The sequence below is a fragment of the Carassius auratus genome, chromosome 8 (assembly GCF_003368295.1).
Source record: "Carassius auratus strain Wakin chromosome 8, ASM336829v1, whole genome shotgun sequence".
Classification (NCBI taxonomy): Eukaryota; Metazoa; Chordata; class Actinopteri; order Cypriniformes; family Cyprinidae; genus Carassius; species Carassius auratus.
The window spans coordinates 9,869,512-9,893,876 of NC_039250.1; the positions used below are offsets into that span (position 1 = coordinate 9,869,512).

Consider the following 24,365-nt stretch of genomic DNA (forward strand, 5'->3'; position numbering starts at 1 on the left):
TCAACCTTCTAATTGCTCTGAAATGGTTAATAAATATATAATAGAAATAAAAGAAAAACAGATATGATATATATTTTAAAGACAGTTAAGTTGTGAAACAGATGTTTATGTAATAATTTTTTTTTTTTTTTTTTATTAAGCCAAAAATCTTCTGAATGTTGTTTCGATATTTGACTTTTTATGCCTTACAGTTTTTTACATTCTAGAAATTTTAAGATAATCCTGTTTGGAATTATTAACAACAGAAATTGAAAGAATTAGGGCTACTCTACTGAATACACGTGGGAAAAATAAGTGTGCAAAATCTGGATATTTTCTGACATTTTGACATTGATGACAATGCAAGAAATGGAGCTGAAAAGAATTTTATTAAACTGCACAACTTTTATTTGGGATCTTAGTAAATCAAGACCTTATATCTGAATCTTTGCAGTAGTGGCCCTAGCATTTAGTAGTGATCAGCCTCTATAATTGAAAGATTATTGTTGATGCCCTAATTGAGGGATATCCAGACTTGACATGAGTTGGTCTCGGAGTGATGTCAGGATTCTTACATTTTACTGATTCATCCTTTCTTTGCTCTCAAATTGTTCATACTTGCAGGTCGACACCAGGCAGAAATAGACTGTAAGCATGCAATCATTTTGTCAAACAGACTGTTTTAATAGCCCTTGTAGCCATGGTAACTTTACATTGCTTTATTGAGCTCACTGTAATACTGTAAAAGTTGCTTTGAAGGTCGAGATTATGAGAACAAGTGAGCTAACCCCCGCTTTAAAAATGTTTCACATATGTGACTGTGGTCTGCTCTTATGCCCTTAGCTGAGCTGGAAGAAAATCACCAACCTGTGCTGATTCGCTCATTTTCTGTTCAAAGTCTCTTCCAGCGCGGTTAAACTTCTCAATAGACCCTGCAAAAGACTCAGCTGCCTTTTTAGATTTCAGCTCAGCCTGAGAAATGAGAAAGAGAGGATGTATATATAAAGCAAAGTCAGAAATTAAGTCTTTATTTTTTAAGATCATAAAAAGAGGATAAAGTCTACCAGCTTAAAAGATTAGGTCAAACAGAAATGAAACTGTTGTCCTCATGTCATTCTAATCTAGTATGACTCTCTTCTTTCTTTCTGAAAAAACACTGGCCTGTGTCTATAGGGTTCTAGGAACTAGACAGAATGGTGGTTCATGTACGTCGACCCATATTTTAAAGTAGGTGCTAAATTACTGTAGTTCCCCCAGACAGAGTTCCTAGAACTAAATATGTTCTTAGTTCCTGTGGTGCAAACCCACCAAAAAGTGGGTACTTCCGCTAATAGTTCTAGGAACTATGACAAGTTTCATCTGGTGCATTCAAGAGAAAAGTAGTCACTGTGGCTTCGTTAACAGAGTTCTTTTGAATCAGTTTTAATAAATCAGTTGACATGGTTCACAACTCTGGTTCCCAAGTCCAACTGGTCAATTTATTAATGAATGACCTGAATTTTGTCTCTTTGTCATGCAAAACTATCATTATTCGGAATGTAGACTACTTTCATGTTACTTCAATTGTGCTTCTGTGTCCTTTTTGAGGTTTACAATGACATGAGGGTGTGCAAATGATGATAGAATTGACATTTTCAGACTTTAATGCCATCTCTCTCAAACACAAACAAACACCTTTTCCAGCTCTTTCTGAGGCACTCCTTCTTTGCGCAGTCTCTCCAACTCTGTACACTTGCTGTGATAGCCTTCTCTGGCCTTCTGCAGGTGGCCGTTCTGCACCTGGAGAGACTGCACTGACTCAAGAGTCCCGATCACTTCCTCTTTTGTCTACATAAGACACAACAGATTTAAAAACACAACAGATATTACGCAGAAATTTAGAGCCCAATGTGCTCATTCTGAGATACTGCAGGGGATCAGAAACTGTGGTGGACGCTTCATGAAAAACAAAACAGCAATACACAATTCTGGCCAGGAAAGCCAGTTATCAGAGACACATGCAGAAATTCAATCAAGCTAAAAGCCCTTTATTTACCTTGCGGTGAATTTTGACCTGCTCCTCACTGTACTTGTTGATGTCACGGATGAGGTCGTTCATCTTCCTCATGAGCTCCAGGTGGCAGAGGGCCAGTTTGTCCGAGGACACGCGAAACACGTCCCACATGGGGGCGAACGTGCTGGGGGGGAAAGCAGGTGGTTAGATGCTGATGTATGGAAGTGCGTAAGCCGCTCTGATTTCTTAGAGCACAGCAGTATTAGAAAAACAGCAGGCTTTCCTTGCTTTCTCCTGACTCCCAAAGACACCCCACACCAAAGTTTGTAGGAAAAAAATTCAGTTATGATTCTGTTAGCTTTGTATTTGTGGTCTTGATTCTTTAATAAATTTGGCATCAAAGCAAAGTCTGTTAAAGCACTGTGTGATTGTTTTGTGACAACTAGCACATGCTTGTGCAGACAGGAAGTGAGGTGAAGAGAGCAGAAAGAGGAAAGAGCTAACCATAGCAACGACTTTTTTCGACCAATTGCACACAACCGCACGTACTCGCACACAAAAAAATACACACATACAATCCTCTCGAATATCCCTGCTGATAAGTATCTATAAGTCAGCAGCAGGCCAAACTTAGCAAGAGAAAACCTTTTTAAGTTTGGCTCTTCTCCAGATGACAAAATCACATGCCAGTAGTGATTTTTAACACATAATAACTTTAAGTCCTATATTTTTACCTACTCTGGTCAACCAATGCTGTAAAATGTCCAAATCCTGATCTCATAATAACAGGAATAACATCACTCACCCGAGAGGGCTTCCATTGCTAGCTATCTTGGCGAGCTTGCTCATGGATTTTGAGTAAGTCTCCTCAATAGCTGCCCTTCAATGCAAAGACAAACAGACACACACATTGTCAGTAGGTAATGGATACGCACATAAACACAAAAGCAAATTTACTTCCGCATTAAAGTGATTTAGCACCAACATTAATGCCTCAAAGGTCACAAAAGTTTGATGCAAGTTGCAGAGCGTTTATATTCATAATGGTGCACCACAATACATCTGAGAAGAAAAAAAATTATGTGAGGCAAGGTCTATACCCTAATGTCGTAATTATTAAAGTTTTCTTTTTTTCAATAAGAGTGTGGTAACTTAATATTAGCCATGAGTAAATAATAATAGAAAAATTATCTTAGATTGTTTTAAACATGGTACGTGTTTGTAAGTGACTTCAAAAATAGTGAGAAAACACAGTAGTTTCATAGGGTCATGGCCAAAGCTGAAAACACCAAATATTTCTAATAAACCTCTACGTGATCTGCTTCTCGGATACGTCAAGCTTTTTTGTTCTGACTTCACAACATGAGTCCGCTCATGGAAAAAGGATGTTGTCATTATCATCCCAGTTTGCCTAGCTATATTGTTGGCTTTATCTCTCAGAAAACATATAATTTGGTTCTTAGAAGTGAAATTTTGCTTTCTGTTGGGACAGCACATTGGAAAGTCAAGTCAGATTCTTCAAGGAACACAGCCACTTTGAGGCAGAATGTCCTGAGTGGATGCAAAATGGCCTTTGAAATGTGATTTATGTAATTTATTGCACAAGCTATGCTTTTATCAGGGACATATTTGTCTCTCTCAATTTCTCAGCACTATCCTCCAGGGCATTCCTGGATGGATTTCTAACATAAAAATTTTAAAAATACAGTTTAATCCTCCAGTCCATGACAGAGGGTGCCTGCATCCAGCTCCATTATAATGAATAGAAGAGACTATGAAAGTTGGCAGGAGGCTTGGCGGAGCTGTAAGTAGTCTCTGTTCTCTCTGTAGAATGAGAGAGTCGTTTTGGGGTTTTCATTTTAATTACTGCAATTAGCTCCAACTCAAATGTCGACTACAGAGCAAAAGGAATGCTCACACATCCCACATATGCTGTCAGTGGAAGGAAATGAAGATCAAGCTTTCTTCATCTGTTTTATATGCTGCATGTACGCCACTTTCTGACTGCTGAGCTGCCTTGCATATTTGCAGATGTGTGCATGAGTGGACTGCTCTGCTGCTCTCAGATTTGTGTGTTTTGACACTTCAGTGCTGTGTGCTGAAAGACAGAATGGTGGTGTGAAGAAATGAACCAAAGAGCAAAAAAAAAAAAAAAAAACGATATGCCATACGACAAGATTCAATGGTCACATATTTTAAGGTTAAATTCTCGTTATTAACAAAGCATTAGCTATGACTTTTGCTTCTATTAACTACTAATTTACTGCTTATTAATAGTAAGGTAGTTGTTAAGATTAGTTATTGGGTAGGATCATGTCTTAAGTACTAATAAACAGCTAATATGTTATTAATAGGCATGCTAATAAGCAACATCAATTATGTAACATCATATAGTAAGATTAAATGATCAAACTGCAACAGGGTATAATGTAACATACATTAATATAAGATTTTCAGATAAGACATAACATTATAATAACGACAAAGTATCGTATGTCATGTAATATTAAAAATAAAGAAGAAATAAGACAATAATTAATGCACAGTGTTATATAAAATTATAGGATAACAAGGAACTTAACGTCATACTAACAAGGAACAGTATAATGCAGCATAATGTTTTTGAAACATTATCATAACACAAACATTCCAAACACAACTGCTTCTGGTGAGTTAGAAACACAAGAAGTGAGGAATAGTACACAAATTTCACGCTGGCACATTCCTGACAGTACCAGTTACACCGTCTCACCCCGCCTCCCCATCATCATGACGACTCCTCCCAAAACAACACCTCACCTCTCGCGCACGAACTCAGCCAACTCTTTGGCGGCGATCTGTCCATGCTTCATGTTGTGGTAGAGAACGTCAAAACCTGCATTCTTCTCTCCCTGCGAACAAACAAACACACCACCATAAGGTGCATTCCTACAGTGTATGTAAAAAAATGAATCATCGTCAGAAACAAATAAGTGTTCAAATAAAAATAGCAAGAGGAAATTGTAATATTAGACTGTCGACTGCGGGCCGTTGACTATAGCAGGCACAAAATACAGTATGTGCCTGTGCATAATGTCAGCATTTGTAAACAAACATCATCTTCAAAACATTAAAGGGATTTTAAAGTCAGAGGGAACTACAGAAAATAAAGAAGCCTAATTTCTCATGTTGCGCTGTGAGCTTTCATGAAGCTGACTGAGGTCCAAAATCACAGTGAAAATATAACAATAAAAGAATCGCACAGCAGCGTGTGTAAGACATGCCACGTGAGCAAGGAGCACAACACACAGATTTCCCTCAAAGGTCAAGGCCCAGTGGGGAGATCCTCAGATGATAACCTTTGGAACAAAGTAACAGCACATCCTGCGGTCAAAGTTAGCAGGTATAAAAATAGCCCCCTTTCTTTGAGCAAACAGAAAAATGTCTACAAACGAGAGACAGAGAGAGATGACAGAACCAGGCCAGTCACTACCATAAATACCCCCCACAGCATAGAAAGAACTTCCCAGGTTAAAAAAAAAAAAAAAAAAAAAGGGAAAGGATAGAAACGGGAATAGCCAAAACATACTACAAAACAAAAGCTTCTTTACTTAAAATGTCACAAATATTGATGACAAGCATATTACTGATGAAGACAAGTGATGTTCATTTGTGCAGTTTAGCACTCTCCGAAGTACTTTTCACTTCGGCCTAAATTGAATTATTTTAGTTGCATGTCATTGAGAAAGTGAAAACTAGTGAGCTACAAGTCAAAAGCTAGTTATTTATGAAAGCAGAAAATTAATTAGAATTTTGCATATTTAAATTAAAAAATTTGATTACATTTTAGATATAATTTTAGTGACATTTAACAGTGGTGGTACATTTTATACATTTGTGTTTTTAAACAGCACATTTTAAGATGTTCTGAGGTAAAACTAGCTGTAAATATTCAGATTACAAAAAAATGCAGCTTCAAAGTTATTTTTTTTTTTTGTAAATTCTAAAATACAAAATTCAGATCATACCAAAAACTGCAGCTTCAAGTTTTTATGTGAAGAAATTCCAAACTCTACACTGAAGATTCTAAAATACGAAATTCAGATTATACATAAAAGTAGGTCAAAGGTCAGGCTTCAGTGTCCCACAGGGGACAGTAGAGGTCATCAGAATAGATTTTGGCCAGTGACAGAGCTCCTACAATGGTGTGGTGAAGTAAAAAAAAAACAAAAAAAACAACTGAACCAAATCAAGCAATCCAATAGTTATAAAAAAAATTTGAATCAAATGACGCAATGTCATGAAGTGTTTGGTTAAAAATCCCTATGAAGAAAATGAAGGTGAAAATCAATCAGCTGAAAAAGTGGGTTTACTCCTGCACTTTATGAAGTTCCTATGGCACTATAGTCAGATTCAGACTAGGGTTCCAGTTACCCATGGACCCTTCTGGTGTTCAGTTTCAGTCTTTTAATTGAACATGATCACAGAAATTTGCTGTTTAAAGAACTGAGGATCCAAAATAACAAAACCAGTTGCAACCAACATGTCATTTTAATCTTAAACCAAAATGAAAACAACAGCTGATGTTTGTTGTGTGGCCAGTATGCTTACTGAAACTTGACCCCTTTGGAAAGCTGATCTCTCTGCTCTGCCCACACAGCACAGGTAGAACAGCACCCCTTTTAAAGTGCTCTCTCTCTCTCTCCTCCCTTCCCCGTTCTCTCACTTCCCTCTCTTTTTTTATGCATGTGATAGTAAACAAGTATCTGGCAAGCAAACTGACAGTCTTTTCCCCCTGACACTTCAGTCAGAATTCGATGCTGAAAGCAAATGGAATGACAGGCCATCTGCTGACACCCAGAGTATTTCTGTTCTTTCATAGCTTCATTTCCTGAAGTTCATTTGCAAAGTATACAGCCGTATCTGCCATTCACCTTATCTAACGTGACGCTGCCACAGAGGACGCTTTGTGCTTGAAGAGAGCATGATAGACATAGCGAGGAACAGAACAGCTGCAGTGACATTAAACAGGGCTTCAGGTGTTGAAAGAGAAACTCCAATCCTCTCCGTATTAACGTCTCCTACCAAGATAGCAGTTGCTAAAGCGACAGGGTTCCCCTGGTAACTGTGAGACCCAGAGAGAGCGGGAGACACATGACGGCTCATTCCATAAGGTGACAGGCATACGTGTGTGTCGGGGCTGAAGTACTCCTTCTGTTAAAAATAAAAAAATTTATTTGATCTCTCCTCTCAGGAAGTGGCACTTGTGAAGGGTGAAAAGCCAATGCCAGCCTAAAAAAAATAAAAAAATAAAATAAAACCTCACTGAAGATAAGTAAATAGTCAGTGATTAAATAAGAATAAGAATCTAATTACAAGCAATAGGACAAAAAACTGGTGTAGACAAATAATTAAGTAATGCTACATTGTATAAAACAATCAAAAGTATAAAAACTCGGCATATTCTTCACTGTGTAAATTAAATATATATTTTTTTATTATTAAAGTTACAAGTAATTTAGTCAAGAGAAGTGAAAGATTTGCTCTCTTTTGTCGTTTGTTTAAAGGAGTGAGGCGGGATGTTCAGACGCACTCGAGGCGGTTTAGTGAATTACAACACACTGAGCCAGCTGACCAATCTCAGCCTATTGCATATTTCTGAGGGAGGGGCTTCATAATAACAGGAAATAAATTGAGGCATTTGTCAGAGAGGGGACAGATCGGTGTGGAATAAAGGTAAATTATGTGTAAAATAATCCGTTTTTAAAAAAAACGAAGCATGAACACATGTTAGACTGCACCCCATAAACACAATCAAGCCTAGAAAAAAAAAACAGTAAACCACCCCTTGAACATGAATAATAGACAGGAATATTAGAGTGCTGTCACTTTAAGAGCTGCCCAGATCCAATACACTGTTAAACGTTTTTTTCTTCCTGAGCTGTTTGCTTTCACTTAATACCTAAATTATTATATTTACCCAGGGTTCTTGCAAAGATGGAAATTTTGACATACAGTGTGTATTTATCTGTTCAAGGCCTATTAAATGCACACTTAATATAAATATACAATTTCTACTAAAAATACTATTTCAGCTATTTCACTTAATGTCATGTTTAATGTGGTATTACTTGCCATTTCTTTTTAATTAATTGGCAAATGTAACAGCAATTTCTGAGAAAAAAATATTACAACATAAAATGTCACCAAATTTCGAGAGCTATTCTGAAGAGGGTTTTATAAACCTCTAACTTTTCCATCATGCCTTGTCAATGTGCTTCTCTGTTAAAAGACAGCCTGAACTTTCAACAGTAGCATCTTCTAAGAACCACCACACAATGACAACCTGTGTTAGTCTGCAAAAAGTAACCAGTCTCACTTGATTTTAATTACCCCCGTGCGGTACAACACAAGTAGGGAAGATAACTTTAACAGCATGTAAGGACTTATATGGAGTTTAATAAATGAGCCATGCCTCATGAAAGTTGTAACTGGATGATCGCAGGGCGTTCCAATGCCATGATGCTCAGGGCAGTGAGGCAATCATGTGAGACCCACTAAACACACACAAATGACAGAACAGAACACTATGTTCATGGTAGTCCCTCCTTTTCACATACTACTGTCAGTGCAGCTCTATGAGCTCCCAGTGGCTCCAAGAAGTAGGATGTGATTTTATTTTGAATAGGGTGGGCGCAAAATGAAAATGCAGTTTTAAACTATAAGAAATATAGACAGTCTTGTTCAATGATCACAATCAAGCTTAAATTAATGCTAAATGCCTTAAAACAGTGTTCTTCTTCTTTATATCAATTCTTAAAATCCAAAGATCTATCTTTTAAAGTTATCCATGCCTATTTTGGCTGTGTGAGTACTTACAATTTAATAATTTAATTTTAAAATCACAAGATATTGTTAAATAGTTATGATACTGTATTTTCTGTATTATAAATGAGGTCCTTGCATAGGAAACACTGGCATCTAACAATGCCTTGGAAAAAAACAGCATATGCATGTGCAACTCAAAAAATTAGATTTCAAAAATCAATACTGTATGGTATCAGTATGGGACAATAAGACTGCCTGAAAGGTGAATGTAAAAGACGCTCGGGATCAGTGTTGGGTATAGTTACTTTGGAAAGTAGTTAGTTAGGTTACAACGTTACCATCAATTAAAAGTAATCAGTCATGATACAGCGTTACCTATTCATAAAAGTAACGCGTTAGAGTACTCATGCGTTACCAAAAATTAAAAGCAGTTCGCAGCGGCTCACACATGACAGACACAGCCCCCGGCCCCTTTAAATGCACCTAGAAGTCGTGACTCCCGACAATGAATAACGTCAGTCATCCGACTAAATTAACACTGCAGGATAACAATAACAGGAAAGACAGTCAGCAATCGGCTATTCCACATGGCGTTTTATTCATTTATTATCACAGAACATATTATTCATCAAAATTCGCACCTACCCAGCCCGGGTAGCCTAGGCTACTGTATATTATGAGCACCACAAGATAACTCCTGATTTTTCTTTAACTTTAAATAATGCAGTTATCAAAGTACAAGTATGCTTACTTGTAAACACAACCTTAAACATGCTTGCAGATTTAAATCCATTTAGAAATGATGAACAATCAGCCAGCCAATGATCTAACAGAAATTAACAGCTGCCTGTCAAACAAAAATGATAACAAACCGAATTAAATCCTTCACCGCCACACAGGCAAATGACAAATCGCTTAATAGCCGAACTAATTATTATTAAAGTGTCACTCACAGTCACAAGCCTAAATTCGTTTTAACACTGTCCTCTTACATTTACTCTTCAAAGTAGTGACTAAAACGTAGCGTTTAATTTGAGGTAGAATTTTTGGCGGTCGACAGAAGCTTTTCACCAAAGCAGAGTGTGCATTTTACCGTTATGTTCTTTTCTTTTTCGTTGACAAATTGAAAATAATGTGCGTACTTCCATAAACCAAACGCTGTCCTCTCTGCTATCTTGCCGGGAGTTCGAAAAAAAAAAAACACACACACACACACACACACACACACACACACACAGGGTCAGGCGCAGGGCACAGACGCATCACAGCCATTGACTTTACGATCACAGAGCTTCGGCTCCGCTGATACATCCGCAGGTGGCACAGTAGACCTAGGCCTACTGTCTGAAAAAAAGCAGGCTGCAGTCGGGATTTTCCTTTCCTTAAAATAACGGATTACTTTTTTTTAAAAAAATAACGAAGTTACTGATTACTTACGCACGAAACTAACGCGTTAAGTTACACATTTCAGGAAAAAAGTAATTAGAGTACTCTAACGCGTTACTTTGTAACGCGTTACCCACAACACTGCTCGGGATAGTTGAGGGAATTGTCTAGCGCTTGTGAGAAGTTTTCAGCGCACAGTGACACACGCACACATCCAAAGCTCACGCATACAGACAGCTGCATCGAAATGTCATTTGGTTATTATCATAAAAGATTTTTTACCATTGAGCCCATAGTAGCAGCCGAAAAAAAAAAAAGATCAAATAAAGTTTCCATTTTATTATTTACTTCATTATTTTATACATTTAGCACAGAATCCGGAAGATTATTGAACTTGTGTGTGACCTGATTTATTTATATATATATATATGTATATAATTAAATGATATTAATTAAATTAATTTTTCTTTATATTTAAAAAATGTGTAGGCCTATTTTTGTGGTGAATGTCCCAACTGAGGAACAGGATGTGAACATTTTAAATACATTTTTATGTTATATGTTTTGGTTTCATTTGTGAGTTTGACCCATTCTTCCACACAAACTTGAAGGTTCTGTGGGCCTCTTCTATGAGCTCTAATCTTTAGTTCTTTCCATAGATTTTCTATTGAATTCAAGTCAGGTGATTGGCTGGGCCATTCTAGCAGCTTTACTTTCTTTTTCTGGAACCAAACGAGAGTTTCCTTGGCTTTGTTTGGGATCATTGTCTTGCTGGAATCTCCACCCTTGTTATCTTCATCATCCTGGTAGATGGCAGCAGATATTTATCAAGAATGTCTTGGTACATTTTTCAATTCATCCTTTCAATTCATCCTTCCTTCAATTATATGAATCTTGCCACACCATGGTGTGTATTATGGCATCCAAAGAGTTGGAATTTGAATTTTGGTCTTATCTGACCAGACTGTTTTCTCCCAGTATTTCACAGGCTTGTCTGAATGTTGTGCAGAAATCTTTAAAAAAGCCATGAACTGAGACACTGAGACACTGAGAAAATCTGCATCCAACCTCACAAAAGCGAAACAGAACAGTAATAGTGAAACGAAATGAACTGATTAGGCTGTTAAACGAGCTCTCTGTTGTGTGACAAACATCTGCCTGCTGAACATCCTGTTTTCCATCTGAGGAGGAAACAGATCGAAGACAGTCATAAGGATGAAGACGCACAAGCCAAATAAGGAATGTGCTTAATCACTGCGATTGCGAATTCCCTCTCTGAGACTTAATTAATCATGCATTTTCAGTAATTACCCAAATGTGTCGTCTCAGTCATTTCACACAGGTATTTTCATTCACTACTGCAAGAAACAGTCAGAGAAGGACGAACATACACGATTTTGATTACATACAGACACAAATTAGAATGAAAATCTATTTCTTTAAAGTCAACATGAATCAGTGTTTCAAATCATTTTTACTACTGTAATTCCATGATCAAACCAACCAACCAGATCACCAGAATAACCACCTAAAAAACATCATAGCAAAAAAAGAAAAGAAAAGAAAAATAGAATATTATGCATTAACATAATTATTATAAATATTATAAAAATATTATATTAAAATAATGCATCAACTAGCTGGGGGTCTTATATAAATAAAATAGTTTTATAGTCCATTTATTACTAGAAAAAAAAGAATGACTAAACAAATATTAATTTATCTGGATTCTTTTTCTTTCTTTCGACAAACATGTAATCAAAAATGTAAAACCAAAATTAAAGTAAACTGGGTCACTTTGATTTCATGATGATTTTAAAAACTGCTTTTCAGGGTAACAGAAAAGAGTGAAGGCCAGAGCGTCTGCATAACTCTGCATGAGCCATGAGGGGGTCCAGAGTGAATAATAGTTCTGCATGGATGCTTGGGAGTTTGGTGGGGGGCGTGTTTTAAACCAGCTTTGTGTAAGAACACAAAAGTGGAGGTCACTGCATCTACCAATGTCCTCTGACACAAAGCCAGACAACTAAATGACCTGGCTGAAACCGGCCAGCAGACCAAAGGCTGCAACCACACAAAAGAGGAATTTAAAAATTCAAATAAAAACCCTCAGTCGAGACTACAAATGAAAGAAAGGCTGTTCAGACTAAACAGGAAGGAAACCATCACTTTATGCTGTTTAGTTATGTTTAGAAGGGAAAAAAGTCACTTTACATTTGCACTAGATGTTGAAAAAATTTTTTTACATATGGAGGTCTTTATCTCGCTGTAATGCTTCTGTACTGTTTTAATGTGACCTGTTTTCAGTAGCAGTGGTTCCACAATGTTCTGCCTTGATTTCTCTCTCTTCTCCCTCGTTCTTTGAGAGGGGCAGGCTGGGTATTAAAGTAGGACGCACCTGAAATAGCCCTGCCAGGTGTGCTGTAAGAGCAGAGCATGGCTGTCCTCATGGGAAAGCTGACAAAGCCCTGGCCCTCTGCTTTTGCTCTCTTACTTCTTTCTCTCTTTGTTCTTTCCTCTCTCCATCCCTCCTTCATATTTTAAATGACACGACTGAAACAGTCAGCATATGAATCCCAAATTGCTTACAAGGCAACGGTACAATACATACGCTGAGGAAACATTTTCTCTTACTGTACCGCTACAAAGCTGGAACGCTAAAAAACCCCATTACATAAGAAATGTGACAGACTTACCCAAAAATTGTTCTTGAAATATGCCATCTCCATTTAGAGGGTTCCTAGAGAGTTCTGAAAAAGAGAAGAAGAGGGTTATGGCCCAGATATAATATTTAGAGCTGTTTTGCCAGTTCAACTTATTTTAGGAAAATGTCAGCAAAATTGTGAATTCAATTCATTTAAAAAAAGTTAAATGTTTTTCTCCTTTCACTGTCATAATCATAGACTATAACTAATCTTTATTTTTTCTCAATCGCTGATCAATTCTATTTGTTTTGTCCTCATTAAAAACTAAAAACCTACTTATAAAAACTTTACTTATAATTTAACTTTTAAATAGATAGACAGAAAGTCAATAAAAAAAAAAAACCTCTAATATCAGCTTATGTAGCATATAAAGTATGTAATGTATACAAATATGTAACTATTCAACTAATTGGCTTTCATATTCTGTGGAAATGTGCAGGCACAGGGTGTCACGGGGTGTATCTTTAAAACAAGAGACTTTCTCTGTGCATAATCTACTGATAGATGTACCTTTGTGAAACTGATACATGGATGCATTTCAGAGAACCGTACAGGGAAGAAACAAGGTACAGTACACAATCAAAACAAGGTTAAGCAGGAAAGCAGAGTGACATCTAATGCTGATGTCAGCAGGCTCCTGCAGTGGCTTGTGGCAAGAACTCAAAGGCAATTTTAATAAGATCAAACCCATGCTGAGGTGCACACACCAACATGCTCACTCTGTTTCAATGCTCTGGCAGAGCAGATGACATTGTGACAGTGTTTCTTTGTGAATGTAAATGTCAGCCAACTCAGAAATATAAAACCATCACCTCAGCTAATAGCCTGAGCAGCCCACTGATTTCCTTTTTTTTTCGGTCAAGTCTAGTCAGTAAAACCAAATGTAATATTTGTCCTTAAGGTCTGGGGCTAAATGAAACACAAAAACGCTTTTAAAAGTTTCGATGTCAGAGCAGTTGAACTGAGTGTTTCATAATGCGTCTATTCTGCAGCTGTGTATATGGCGGCTGGAAGTTTCTCTGAGGTAAGACAACAGGTGCAAGGAGCTGAGTCACTACAGAACACTTCTGTAATACTGCCTCTTTCACTGCACGCACGCACACACACACACACACACACACACACACACACACACACACACACACAAACTTTCATCCTCTTTCCTACCCTCTCCTCATCTTTCCTCACTCTCTTTCATAAACACATCCTGGCAGAGACTGTTGGATCTCAGAATGCATTTCCAGTGCAGTGTCTATATTAGCAGGTTTGTGCTCCTGATTTCTTATGCACAAGCATCCTACAGCTCAACACCAGGGGCTCATAATGAGGATCCTGACATCAGACAGGTTAGAAACCTTCAGAAACACCTCCCAATTTTTAGAGGTTTAGTGGCTGACAGAACAGTGGAGGTAGACAAGAAAGTAGAGGGAAGGAGAAGGGAACGGAATCAGGACACAAATGTCAAAACAAAATCAATATAAACAACCTAAATGCTTTACCTTAAGGACCACATTCTTTTACTTAAAAAACATTTATTTTATATATATATATATATATATATATATATATATATATATATATATATATATATTTTTTTTTTTTTTAAGCACAATCAATTTCAACATTTCACAACAAAAGCAAAACAAATATTCACATTGTGTTATCACTGATTTTTACATGTGGGATGCGCCATGTCAATGTGTCTATTTACTTCTTTGCAATTTGACTTTTTATGTAATCTACTCGCACAAATAATTAAATTTGCTTTGGGTGTGCACATACCATTCAGATTAATTACTGTCTTGCAACTTTTATTTGAAATTGTAATGATATTTCACAATATTACTGTTTTTGCAGCCTTGGTGATGATAAAATATTTCTCTTTCTCTCTCTCTATTTAAAAAAAGAAAGACCTATGGTAGTATATATGTATAATAAATTTAACAGTAACTTTTCTGCTGACAAATATCAGTCTGGCAGATGTTTCTGTCTATTACTGATTTGAAATCAATTTCTTCTACAAATTATGGTCTTAAGAAACATGCTTTATAGAGTTTAACATTAAGGAAATTGCCTAAATGACAGCGCTGTCCTTGAGTAGATGTGTTAGTGAAAGCCAGGCATGGGCCCAGCAGAGAGCGGTTGGAGGTGTGATTCCTGTTATGTTTCTGAGAGCTGGATGCTGGCAGGATCAGCAGCTCATGGAGTGCTGACCACAGGGCTTTTCTCTCGCCGGCCAGGCCTCTCCTGGCACCACTGACGGCCATCAGCCGGTGCACAGTACGACCTCTCACAGACAGGGAAATACTCATGCTTACGTCTTCCTCCCTCTCTCCTCCTTTCACACCCCTTTAATTAACTTGACCCAGCCAACCTTACACCCCTACGAATGACACAAGCTTGGCATTGTGGTTCGTTCCAAAAATAAGACTCAGTCATTGGTTCAGAGTGCTCCAAACAGACGTCAGGTTATAATGTGGAGAAGATGGAATATGATCCAACTGGGACTAGAAGGAATTTCTAAATATTGGCTTCTCGTACTCTGTAATTAGGTTTATGTGTCAACCATGTATATGTCATTGGACATGAAAGTAGCAATACTGAGATTTTTTTTTAAACACCTTATTATTGCTAAAATATTCACTTAACGCAGAGTGCTCGTTACCATCAACCATTGGCATGATAATATGCAAAAAATTAGATGTTTCAGTAAAATAACAAGATATAACTACATTCCAGCCATTTTGGATCATGGCAAATCTACCCTCTGGCTTTGGCACTAAAATACAGTGACACTGGCAGCTGAAATTTCCATTGAAGACTATAAGCCTCCTAGAGCTGAATCTGTGGTTAGTGTGGAGTCCTGGAGGATCCATCTGGCGCTCTCGGTTTTAAAGTTTCTATTCAGGTTTATTCTAGTTTTATAGTTTCTTCTTCATTATAAAGGTTTTTTTTTTATTTTCGAAATTTCATGTTATACTCGTTTATTTCAGCAAGTCATTCTGATTACAGTTTTATCAACTTTGTCAAATTGTCATATTTTCGTTTAAAATATCCTCAAAAAAAAATTTTTAGCTGACAAGAAATGGCTAAATTAAACCCCATATTCTGAAATGTATGTATTAATTTAAATATGCATGAACATAATAAAAGCATGTGCAGACTCTGTTTACACTGAGATGGCATGAAAACTTTACCAAAAGTAAAGCGCGCTGCCAAGCACCCTCATCCCTCTCTGGCAGTTTAAATGGCAACTCTCAGCACTTTTCATCCTTTTATTCTCTCTCTCTTTCTCAATTTGCTGTGACTGAGAGGATTGTTAGAGAACTACTGGCAGATGCAGATGCAGCTCAGAGGGGACACGCTGATCTCCTTTCTCTCTCTTTCTATTTGAAGCTTCATATAAACAGAAGCAGCATATTAACCCTCAGTTAGTGAAACTCTAAAGAAGGAAAAAGGTTTCAGGGTAACATTAGAAAAGAAATTGAGGGAGCAAAACCAACCAACCAACAGTGGCTTAAAACACATTTATAAGAAATGACTGTACTTAAATTGAAATCCCTGATGAACAGCCTTTTGAGGAAAAAGATGTGGCAAGGCTGTCTGGTGAATAAAGCCTCTAACACTTATTACCGTGTGGGTTAGTGTGAATGAGAGAGTGTTTTTGTGTCCTTCCTCACCTGCTCTGGGAAAGAAAATGAGCTGAGAATATTTCTTGTCAGAGGGGTTTTTGCAGCTATCTTCAGCAGCACATTGCCAAATTCCCCACCCACTTAAAGCACGCCAGGCTGTCTGTATCTCTGAATCAGAGCTTCAGCAAGATGCCCACAACTTGATTTGTTGTCATTACGAATACATTTGGGGGGGATTTTTGATTGGAATTTCGGAGGCTTATGCTGTAGAAGCCCCGTCTGCTGTTTCCTCAAGAACAAAAAGCCCTTACAAAATGTCATGTGTAGTATTCAGTTTACCCAGAAAACCTAAGACTATGGGTCTGAATGATTAGATATGGTATTCATTAACCAATGTAGTAAATAATACCATGGAAATTAGGGATGCACGATATTGGATTTTTGCCGATATCCAATATTTTTCAACTCATTTTGTCCGATACCAATACCGATATATTTCCTTTTGTTTGTAAATAACACCAAACCTCTCCTGTGTGGAAATTTTAAGCAAATTATTTTTAATTGGATTAGTTTTTAACAAGAACTTATTTGCTAGAATTAAATAAACTATAATGAAGTTCTTTTATAAATACAGTACTCTGAAATCTTTGAAAATAACTATAAATTAACTAAAGGTCGACCGATAAGGGTTTTTCACTAGTGACCAATGCCGATATTTAATGCAGATTTTTTTGGCCAATATGTTTGGTCGATTTTCTTTTTTCCCCCATTCATCTCATAAAAGTGAGTTTGGGCAAAGTATTATTGCAGGGTATAAGATAGTAATAATAGTAGAAGTAGCCCAATTTAGAGTACTTATACATGGCTCAAAACTTAAGCACCTTCTCAAAACAGTTCTGAAGAATGCTTTTTGTTTGTTTACTGACAGACACCTGTGTTTCCCACAGACTGCAAATGAATTCTCTGCCAGCAGGCGGCGCTGTTTGAGCGGAGATATAGAGGTTTCCGAAGTAACGGCTGTAATCAAATAAACGCTGCTACAAACGCTACTTTATCAAGCATTACAGGAAAGACAAAATGAAAATGATATTGAAGCTTTTCTGACGACAGTTGGTTCTTTTCAAAGATACATTCACATAAAAACACCCGCGCTGCATTTTAATTTTGAACCGTGAAGGACTCATTTTATACAAAAATAAAATAAATATATATATTCCTTTTGGAAAATCTATTTGTGGTGGTCAGTTTTGATGTAGTGATGAGCCGTCACAAATAACTCAATGTTAAGGAAACAGTAAGTGCGCTGATGCCGATTAATAAAAGCAGTCAAAATCAGTCAGCCAGCCGATAAATCGGTCGACCTCTTAAATTAACTATATATAATATTGTAAAATGAAGTTGTTCACTCCCAGTTAAAAAAACATCATGGTTAAAGATATTGTGCCTCATTTATTAAATGATGCGCAGAAACCATCCTACAATTCATCTTATGATCGTCTCTCAAATATGCACGTGTGATTCATAGAATAAATGTACGCACAGAAAATGCATGTACACGTCTTTTTCAGAAGTGAAACCTCTGAACTTATATAATATCACCAGTCATCTTCCATATTCTTTCATTTAGAACAATGAGCAAGAACAGCTTACATTTTCAAAAACCTGTGGTAGCCTACTCCGACAAGAAAAGTGCATACGTCTCCTCAGACCCTGACAGGACACTAAGCACTTTTGCACGCCTATGCGCCTATGCACGCTTTATAAATGAGGCCACTGGACTGGAAACCCAAAGACTAAAGGTTCAAATTCTCAAAAGGGTGATGACTAATGATCTCTGACCAAAATAATTATGAACAAGGTCTTAAACCCCAGGTTTCCTCTTTGTAAAGTAAGTGTCAGTCACTCTAGATAATAAGTGATTTGCTAAAAACTAATTAGCAATTAAGACAACATTAAATGTCACATCATTGAACAGTAAAGGCAAATGGCACCACGTGGACCACAGCCATATATCCTCCACACAACAGAGTTCAGCTTGTTTCTCTGTTCAGAGTCCAGGAGAATGAAACCACAGTCTCTGCTGGCTTTTGTGCTGTGCTGAATGCTGTTGTTGTTGTTGTCAGTATTGCTCGAGCACAGTCTATGACAGCAGGCCAGAGCTCACCTCCACCTGGTACATCACCCAGCTGCATAAGCCATGTGAGTGCATGCAGAATCAACAATTGTACACAATGCATTAATTAATTCAGATCAGCATATTTAAATGCTGGCAGAGGTGGATTAGCAACACAAATGATAAACATTGTCCTATTCTCTGGCATCGCTTACTGTTACTTTCTCAGAGTGAATCTCATAAAAAACTTAGATGGCAAATTTGATTAGGGTCTTCTGAATTCAGGGACAGTTGCATCTCAATGGGGCAATTACATGGCCCTGAGATTTCCTGTAAACTAGCTTTTATTATCATGCCACTCAGCATGTAGTCATGAGGTCTGTACTCGCTCGATAATCTCACTAAAATACTGTTAAAACCTTGAAAGGGACAACTGACAGTTTATACTCAAAGCAGTTCAATCGTTCTTCAATTTGTTTCCCGGCGTTCTCTGCCTTTACATACATGACCATATTTCACTATTCACCAAATGTCAAACTGCTGAAATTAGGGGTCTACTAATCTATTTTACACAGATATTTAGCCTAAATAATTGTTTGTACAAAGAGAGCTGGTGGGCATGAATGTTATAAAAGTAGTCCCTACAATCCATTCACTATTTAAAGGATTAATTCACTCCAGAATATATATACATACACTACAGTTTTTAAATTAAAATTAAATTAAAAGAAATTCAGAATATAAACCAGAAATAATATCTAAATGATACTTAAGCCAGCTTTGTGTGAGGATCAGACCAACATTAGACATTCACTATTTATACGAGTATTGACCATGTTTTATAGATGGTCCATCATTGAATTCATCATGTTACTTCCTATCATACCATTTGTATTATCACAGTGGTTATCAGCTCAATCTTATGATTTGAAGCAGTTTTTGGTACTTCTAATAGACTGACATATTAACATTATATCACTTGATGAAATAGAGGGCTATACGTTTCAGGCAACCATAAGGTAATATTTTTATTTAACAAATTGAACAGGATATATTTACAGTGCATTACTGACAGCAAACTACAGCATATATAATTTTGTGATTTTGGGTATGTTCCTCACACAAAGCTACCATATGACTTCAGAAGACTTGTAATAGGATTTGTACGGTCTTCTTTTATGATACTTTTTGAAGCTTAACAGTACAAATGACCATTCACTTTCCTCGTAAGCCATATTCCCCAAGATCTCCTTTTGCATTTCACAGAAGAAAATAACAAGGAGTTGAGGATGATCAAATTTTGGGCCAACTATTCTATTAAAATATTTAATTATAAACAAGCTGACACAAATTGATACTTATGGAAAAGTCCCACATCCAATTCATGTGACAATGACCCACAATCAGGCTAGGCTCAGAGCCACGTTCTCTTCTCCAGGCTTCTGTGTGCCTCCAGACAGCCCAACAGACAGAAATCCTCCATCTGCCACGGGCTGCCAGGCTTTGCCCACAGGCGCTGTCCTGCTTGGCAGGGATGTAGGTGAGCCAGCAGCACTGACACACAACTACAAATCTTTCAATGCTAATGACCACTAGTTAACAGCGGATGACAAAATAAGGGACAGGAGGACAAGGAGGACTCCTTGCAATTTCAGGTTTTCAGTCTGCTAAAATAAGATGATGTTCCTCTGATAATGAGAGAGTCCATGCTAATGCAGCAGGTTCTCTCTGATGAAGTCTAATCAACAGGACCAACTCAAACCGATTCAAATTTAAATGCAAAGTGTGCATCCCCCACCTCCCTCTCTCTATCCTTCTCTGCAGGTCTTCAGAGACGGGGCCAGGGGTGTTTCTGAATGATCCCTCTAATCTCAAACTGCACTGGCTTTCATGTGTCTCAACTCTTTCGGGCCTGATAATGGATCTAACTTATCTTAAAAAGTGCCAGACTGACTACAGCTCAGCAGGCCTGGTGTGGGCTCAATGTATCTACTGTTAACTTCAGCATGAACTGAAGAAGCTAACCTGAAGCGAAAAGCTGGAGATGAGATGTAGAGCCCTTTCAAAGCTCTTCACTTAAATAAGACTCAGAATTATCCAGATGACTAAAGGGTTCAAAGCTCGAATCAGACTTTTGTATAAAGTGAGACAGGATGCACAGGATGTCTAAAATAGCCTCCAAAATCGCAGTGTGAAACTTTGAACAGAGAGAATAGCTTACTCTACAAAACAAAAAACAATGCATTCTGCATGCATGCTTGCACTGGCGAGCCGTGCACTGAATGATATCTCTAGTGCGTAGAGAGGAAATGCAGCAATATCAGTCTTCAGTCCTGGCCCTTGCAAGACTCAAACGTCATCACACACTACTTAGAGATTAGTTTAGATTAGTTTAATTTCTATTAAATGCCTTTTATCCCTTGCAGTGCCATGAATGCTTGATACTGAATTTCTGACATGCTTTAAAAGTTGTTAGCATTTATTCTGAGATAATGGCAATGCTAGAAGTGTTAAAAACCAACAGTTTTCGACATGATGTCAAAATGCATAATGTAACTAGAATAAAAAATTCAATTTGACGACATTAACAAAAGTCATATGTTTGATTTAATGTCTACATGTGTGCACTGAAATCTTGAAAGAGCATTAGAATGGTCTTCAACAGTAAGCAGACTACTTCATGTTAAATAAATAAATTAATAAAAAATAGCACCCACTTGAGTGAAACCACAATCTCAAAACAATTAGCATACAATTATTCAACTTCATACCCACTATCTTGGGTTTATCTATTTTTTACTAATCCATAACTTCTGATTGTTGTTTCCTACAATCTGCATTACAAGAATCAGATGATTGAATGGTTTGTTCATTTGTTTTTAAAAGCACTCCAGCATTCTTTCCTATCTTACCCGTATCTCTATGCCCTCAAGTACATCTTAATTGCCTTTAGAAAGTTATGTTTGTGTACTGTAGTTGCAGATGATAATTTTGTGAATCTCTGGGTTCTTTTAAGGATAGACTAAACAAGAACAAGTCAAGACACACACACTCAAATGACAATCTGCATCTGCATCACAAGACTCTTATCATGAGGTGGGAATACAATGCCGCACATTTACAAAACACGCTGCAAGAGATCACACAGTGAAGTTACATAGTAGAGTACAGTGTACATGAGCCCCAGGATCTGTGTTGCTCAACAACTCAGCTTTTGACTTTGTGGGAATATGAAAAACTAGCCTGCAGCAATTCTCCACAAAATCTACCACCACATGGCACTATAGCTCAGGATGTGACACTGTGCACCAAGTGTTTCTAGAAATAACCTGCCACACTTCCGAACAGGCGACTGGCCACTTCTAGAGATATTTCTCCTGATCAACTCCATCAAGAATGACAGGGACATTACTCATTATTCATTAGGCATGAAATTTGAAATAGAGCGGCTTTTAGAATCTTAGTGAATCAGGAAAAAAAGACGAGCCATTTTAAAAAGTATTCCTTACAACTAACCAGTATTTTAACTAGAATACAATACAGTAATAAATAAATAAATGTACGTTTTAGTTTCACTTTCATTTGATTTTAGTACTTCTATTACATCCTGGTAGAATGTATCACTAGTAGTTAGTATACTTAGTCATTACATACTAATATTTTTTTTTTATTACTATTCTCTATTCCATTTATGACAAGCAGTTTAACTGTTCTCTTGTTACTATTCACAATTTGAACATATTTGTCACTGAATGGAAATTTTAGGTTCATATAATATCTATTCACTTCCAGTTGCTGGTACCTATTTCAGTTTTACTAACTATCCTACAGATTCAATTGGAACAGACACAAGTGTCTCATAAATGAACACTAGAATCTAAAACATAAATGCAAATAAAGCTGGGACAGATACAAGTATTAATGCCAATTGAATAGCTACTAGTAAAATTAAGCACCAGTAAAAACTGGAAAAGGTATTTATCTGAAGTGAATAATGAACCAAAGATAATGTGGAATTTGTTACTAGAATAGTATCTGTATGTAATGAATAAGTACTAGTGACAAATTAAATTGATTAAAAGAGTCACTATTTTAATAAATACTGTCCTAGTAACTAAATGTATAGTTGCTAGTTAATCTAAAAAGAACAAGTGATCTGTAGATTATTTACTAATACTTTAAAATAAGCATTAGGCCAAATAACATAAATGTAGATACTAGTTACTACGTTGGCATGTCATATTACTGTCATAAGACTTAAGGCAAAATATAAAATACATGGCATAAAAAACATATAATTAACAAACAAATGAATCTATCCAACTTTCAAATTCCACCTAAAAGCCACAAAATCTCCATTACTTTGGCCATCATTATTCTGTCACAGCAACTTCCTTCCAGAAAGCCCCGTGTCTGAAGTCTTTGTTCTAGACAGAGGAAATATATGCACTGATGGGGAACAGCACAACACATGCTGTGCGCTGCCAGACCAAACTGAATCTGACCTTGTTGGAAATGAAAAAGCTTTTGCTCCACAATGCTGACTGACACTGAAACAGAGATGCTCCGCTGGGGAAAGCCTCACTGTCAGTGACACACACACACACACACGATGCGCTGCCTTCTGCTGTACTACGCCTATTATGTTGCATTCCAGGTAAAAATGTTTCAACAGCAGAACCAATGACTTCATACTGTGCATAGAAACGTAAAAAAGTGTGTTACCTGGTTGTGGTTTCAGTAAAAACAACGTGGCTCATTTTCATCGCTGGTAAACGCCGGTAGTTGTTTCCACCGTGCTGCGTTCAATGTGTAACAGAGAGTAGGAAGGTTTGAACGAACAGTTGACAGTGTTCAAAAAGCCCCACCCACCAGTGCTCCTATTGGTTCACTTTTCCCGTCACTCAAGCGTCACCGGAGCAAAACTTTGTAGGCATGGCAACTGCGTTTCCAATGCCGCTTTTCCTAGCCAATAAAATAATGGTTCAATTTCAAGAGGCAACGCCCACCTACCAAAGACAAGAGTCATTGGATAAAAAGTTTGTCAATCAAAGTAAGCCTTTACAAAAGGCGGGAACCCTTGAGTTCGATTATTGTAATGTATGCAAATTCATTTATTTTCCAAAATCCATAAAGACAAATCCGCTGTCCAATTGGCCTAAAAAATGAACTCAGCACAAAAGCAAATTTGGAAAAGAGCGCATTAAATATTACTGATAACTGGGATTTATGTTAAATAATAAATAATTAAATAATAAAAGAGCAAAAATAATAATAGCAACAATGTTAAATAATAATATTATTGTTAAAAATAATATGATTTGTTGTGATTTTGATTTGTAATATGCTTTGATTTGTAATAAAATAATAAAAAAAAAACAGCAAAACTTTATTTTTGATGTTTTTTTTAAATGCAGCACACAATTCCATCACAACATTAAACTGCATTTATCAAGTTCAGTCAATAATTGAAATGCCACAATGACAATTAATCAAATTTATATTTGTCCTAATGGGTATTGTAATGAGTATTGACCATATAATTGAAGGCTCATTGCTACCCATACGCAATGTGTGATATTAGTTAATAAATCTAATAATAATAAATTATTCATAATTAATACACTGACCTTTGTATGATTTTTGTATTGCTGATTTAGGTCATTTTACATAAAAACAAGATCTATTTCTATTTGAAAAACCACCAAAAAATGAATTAATGTCTCAGACATGCATCACATGCCAATTTC

General features: G+C 36.9%; 1 protein-coding gene across 2 annotated transcripts in view; it reads right to left on the reverse strand.

Annotated features, from left to right (window-relative positions):
* Nucleotides 1-23,455, reverse strand: part of LOC113107250 (F-BAR domain only protein 1-like) — a 37,124-nt gene extending 13,669 nt beyond the window's left edge. For both annotated transcript variants that reach the window (XM_026269620.1, XM_026269619.1), the window contains exons 1-7: nucleotides 23,341-23,455; nucleotides 12,862-12,915; nucleotides 4,772-4,863; nucleotides 2,778-2,852; nucleotides 2,015-2,156; nucleotides 1,654-1,806; nucleotides 847-951 (exon numbers count right to left, since the gene is read on the reverse strand). In XM_026269620.1, coding sequence (XP_026125405.1) covers nucleotides 847-951; nucleotides 1,654-1,806; nucleotides 2,015-2,156; nucleotides 2,778-2,852; nucleotides 4,772-4,863; nucleotides 12,862-12,894 — 600 coding nt within the window. In that variant the 5' untranslated portion in view covers nucleotides 12,895-12,915; nucleotides 23,341-23,455. The remainder of the gene's footprint in view (nucleotides 1-846; nucleotides 952-1,653; nucleotides 1,807-2,014; nucleotides 2,157-2,777; nucleotides 2,853-4,771; nucleotides 4,864-12,861; nucleotides 12,916-23,340) is intronic.
* Between the last annotated feature and the right edge of the window lie 910 nt (nucleotides 23,456-24,365).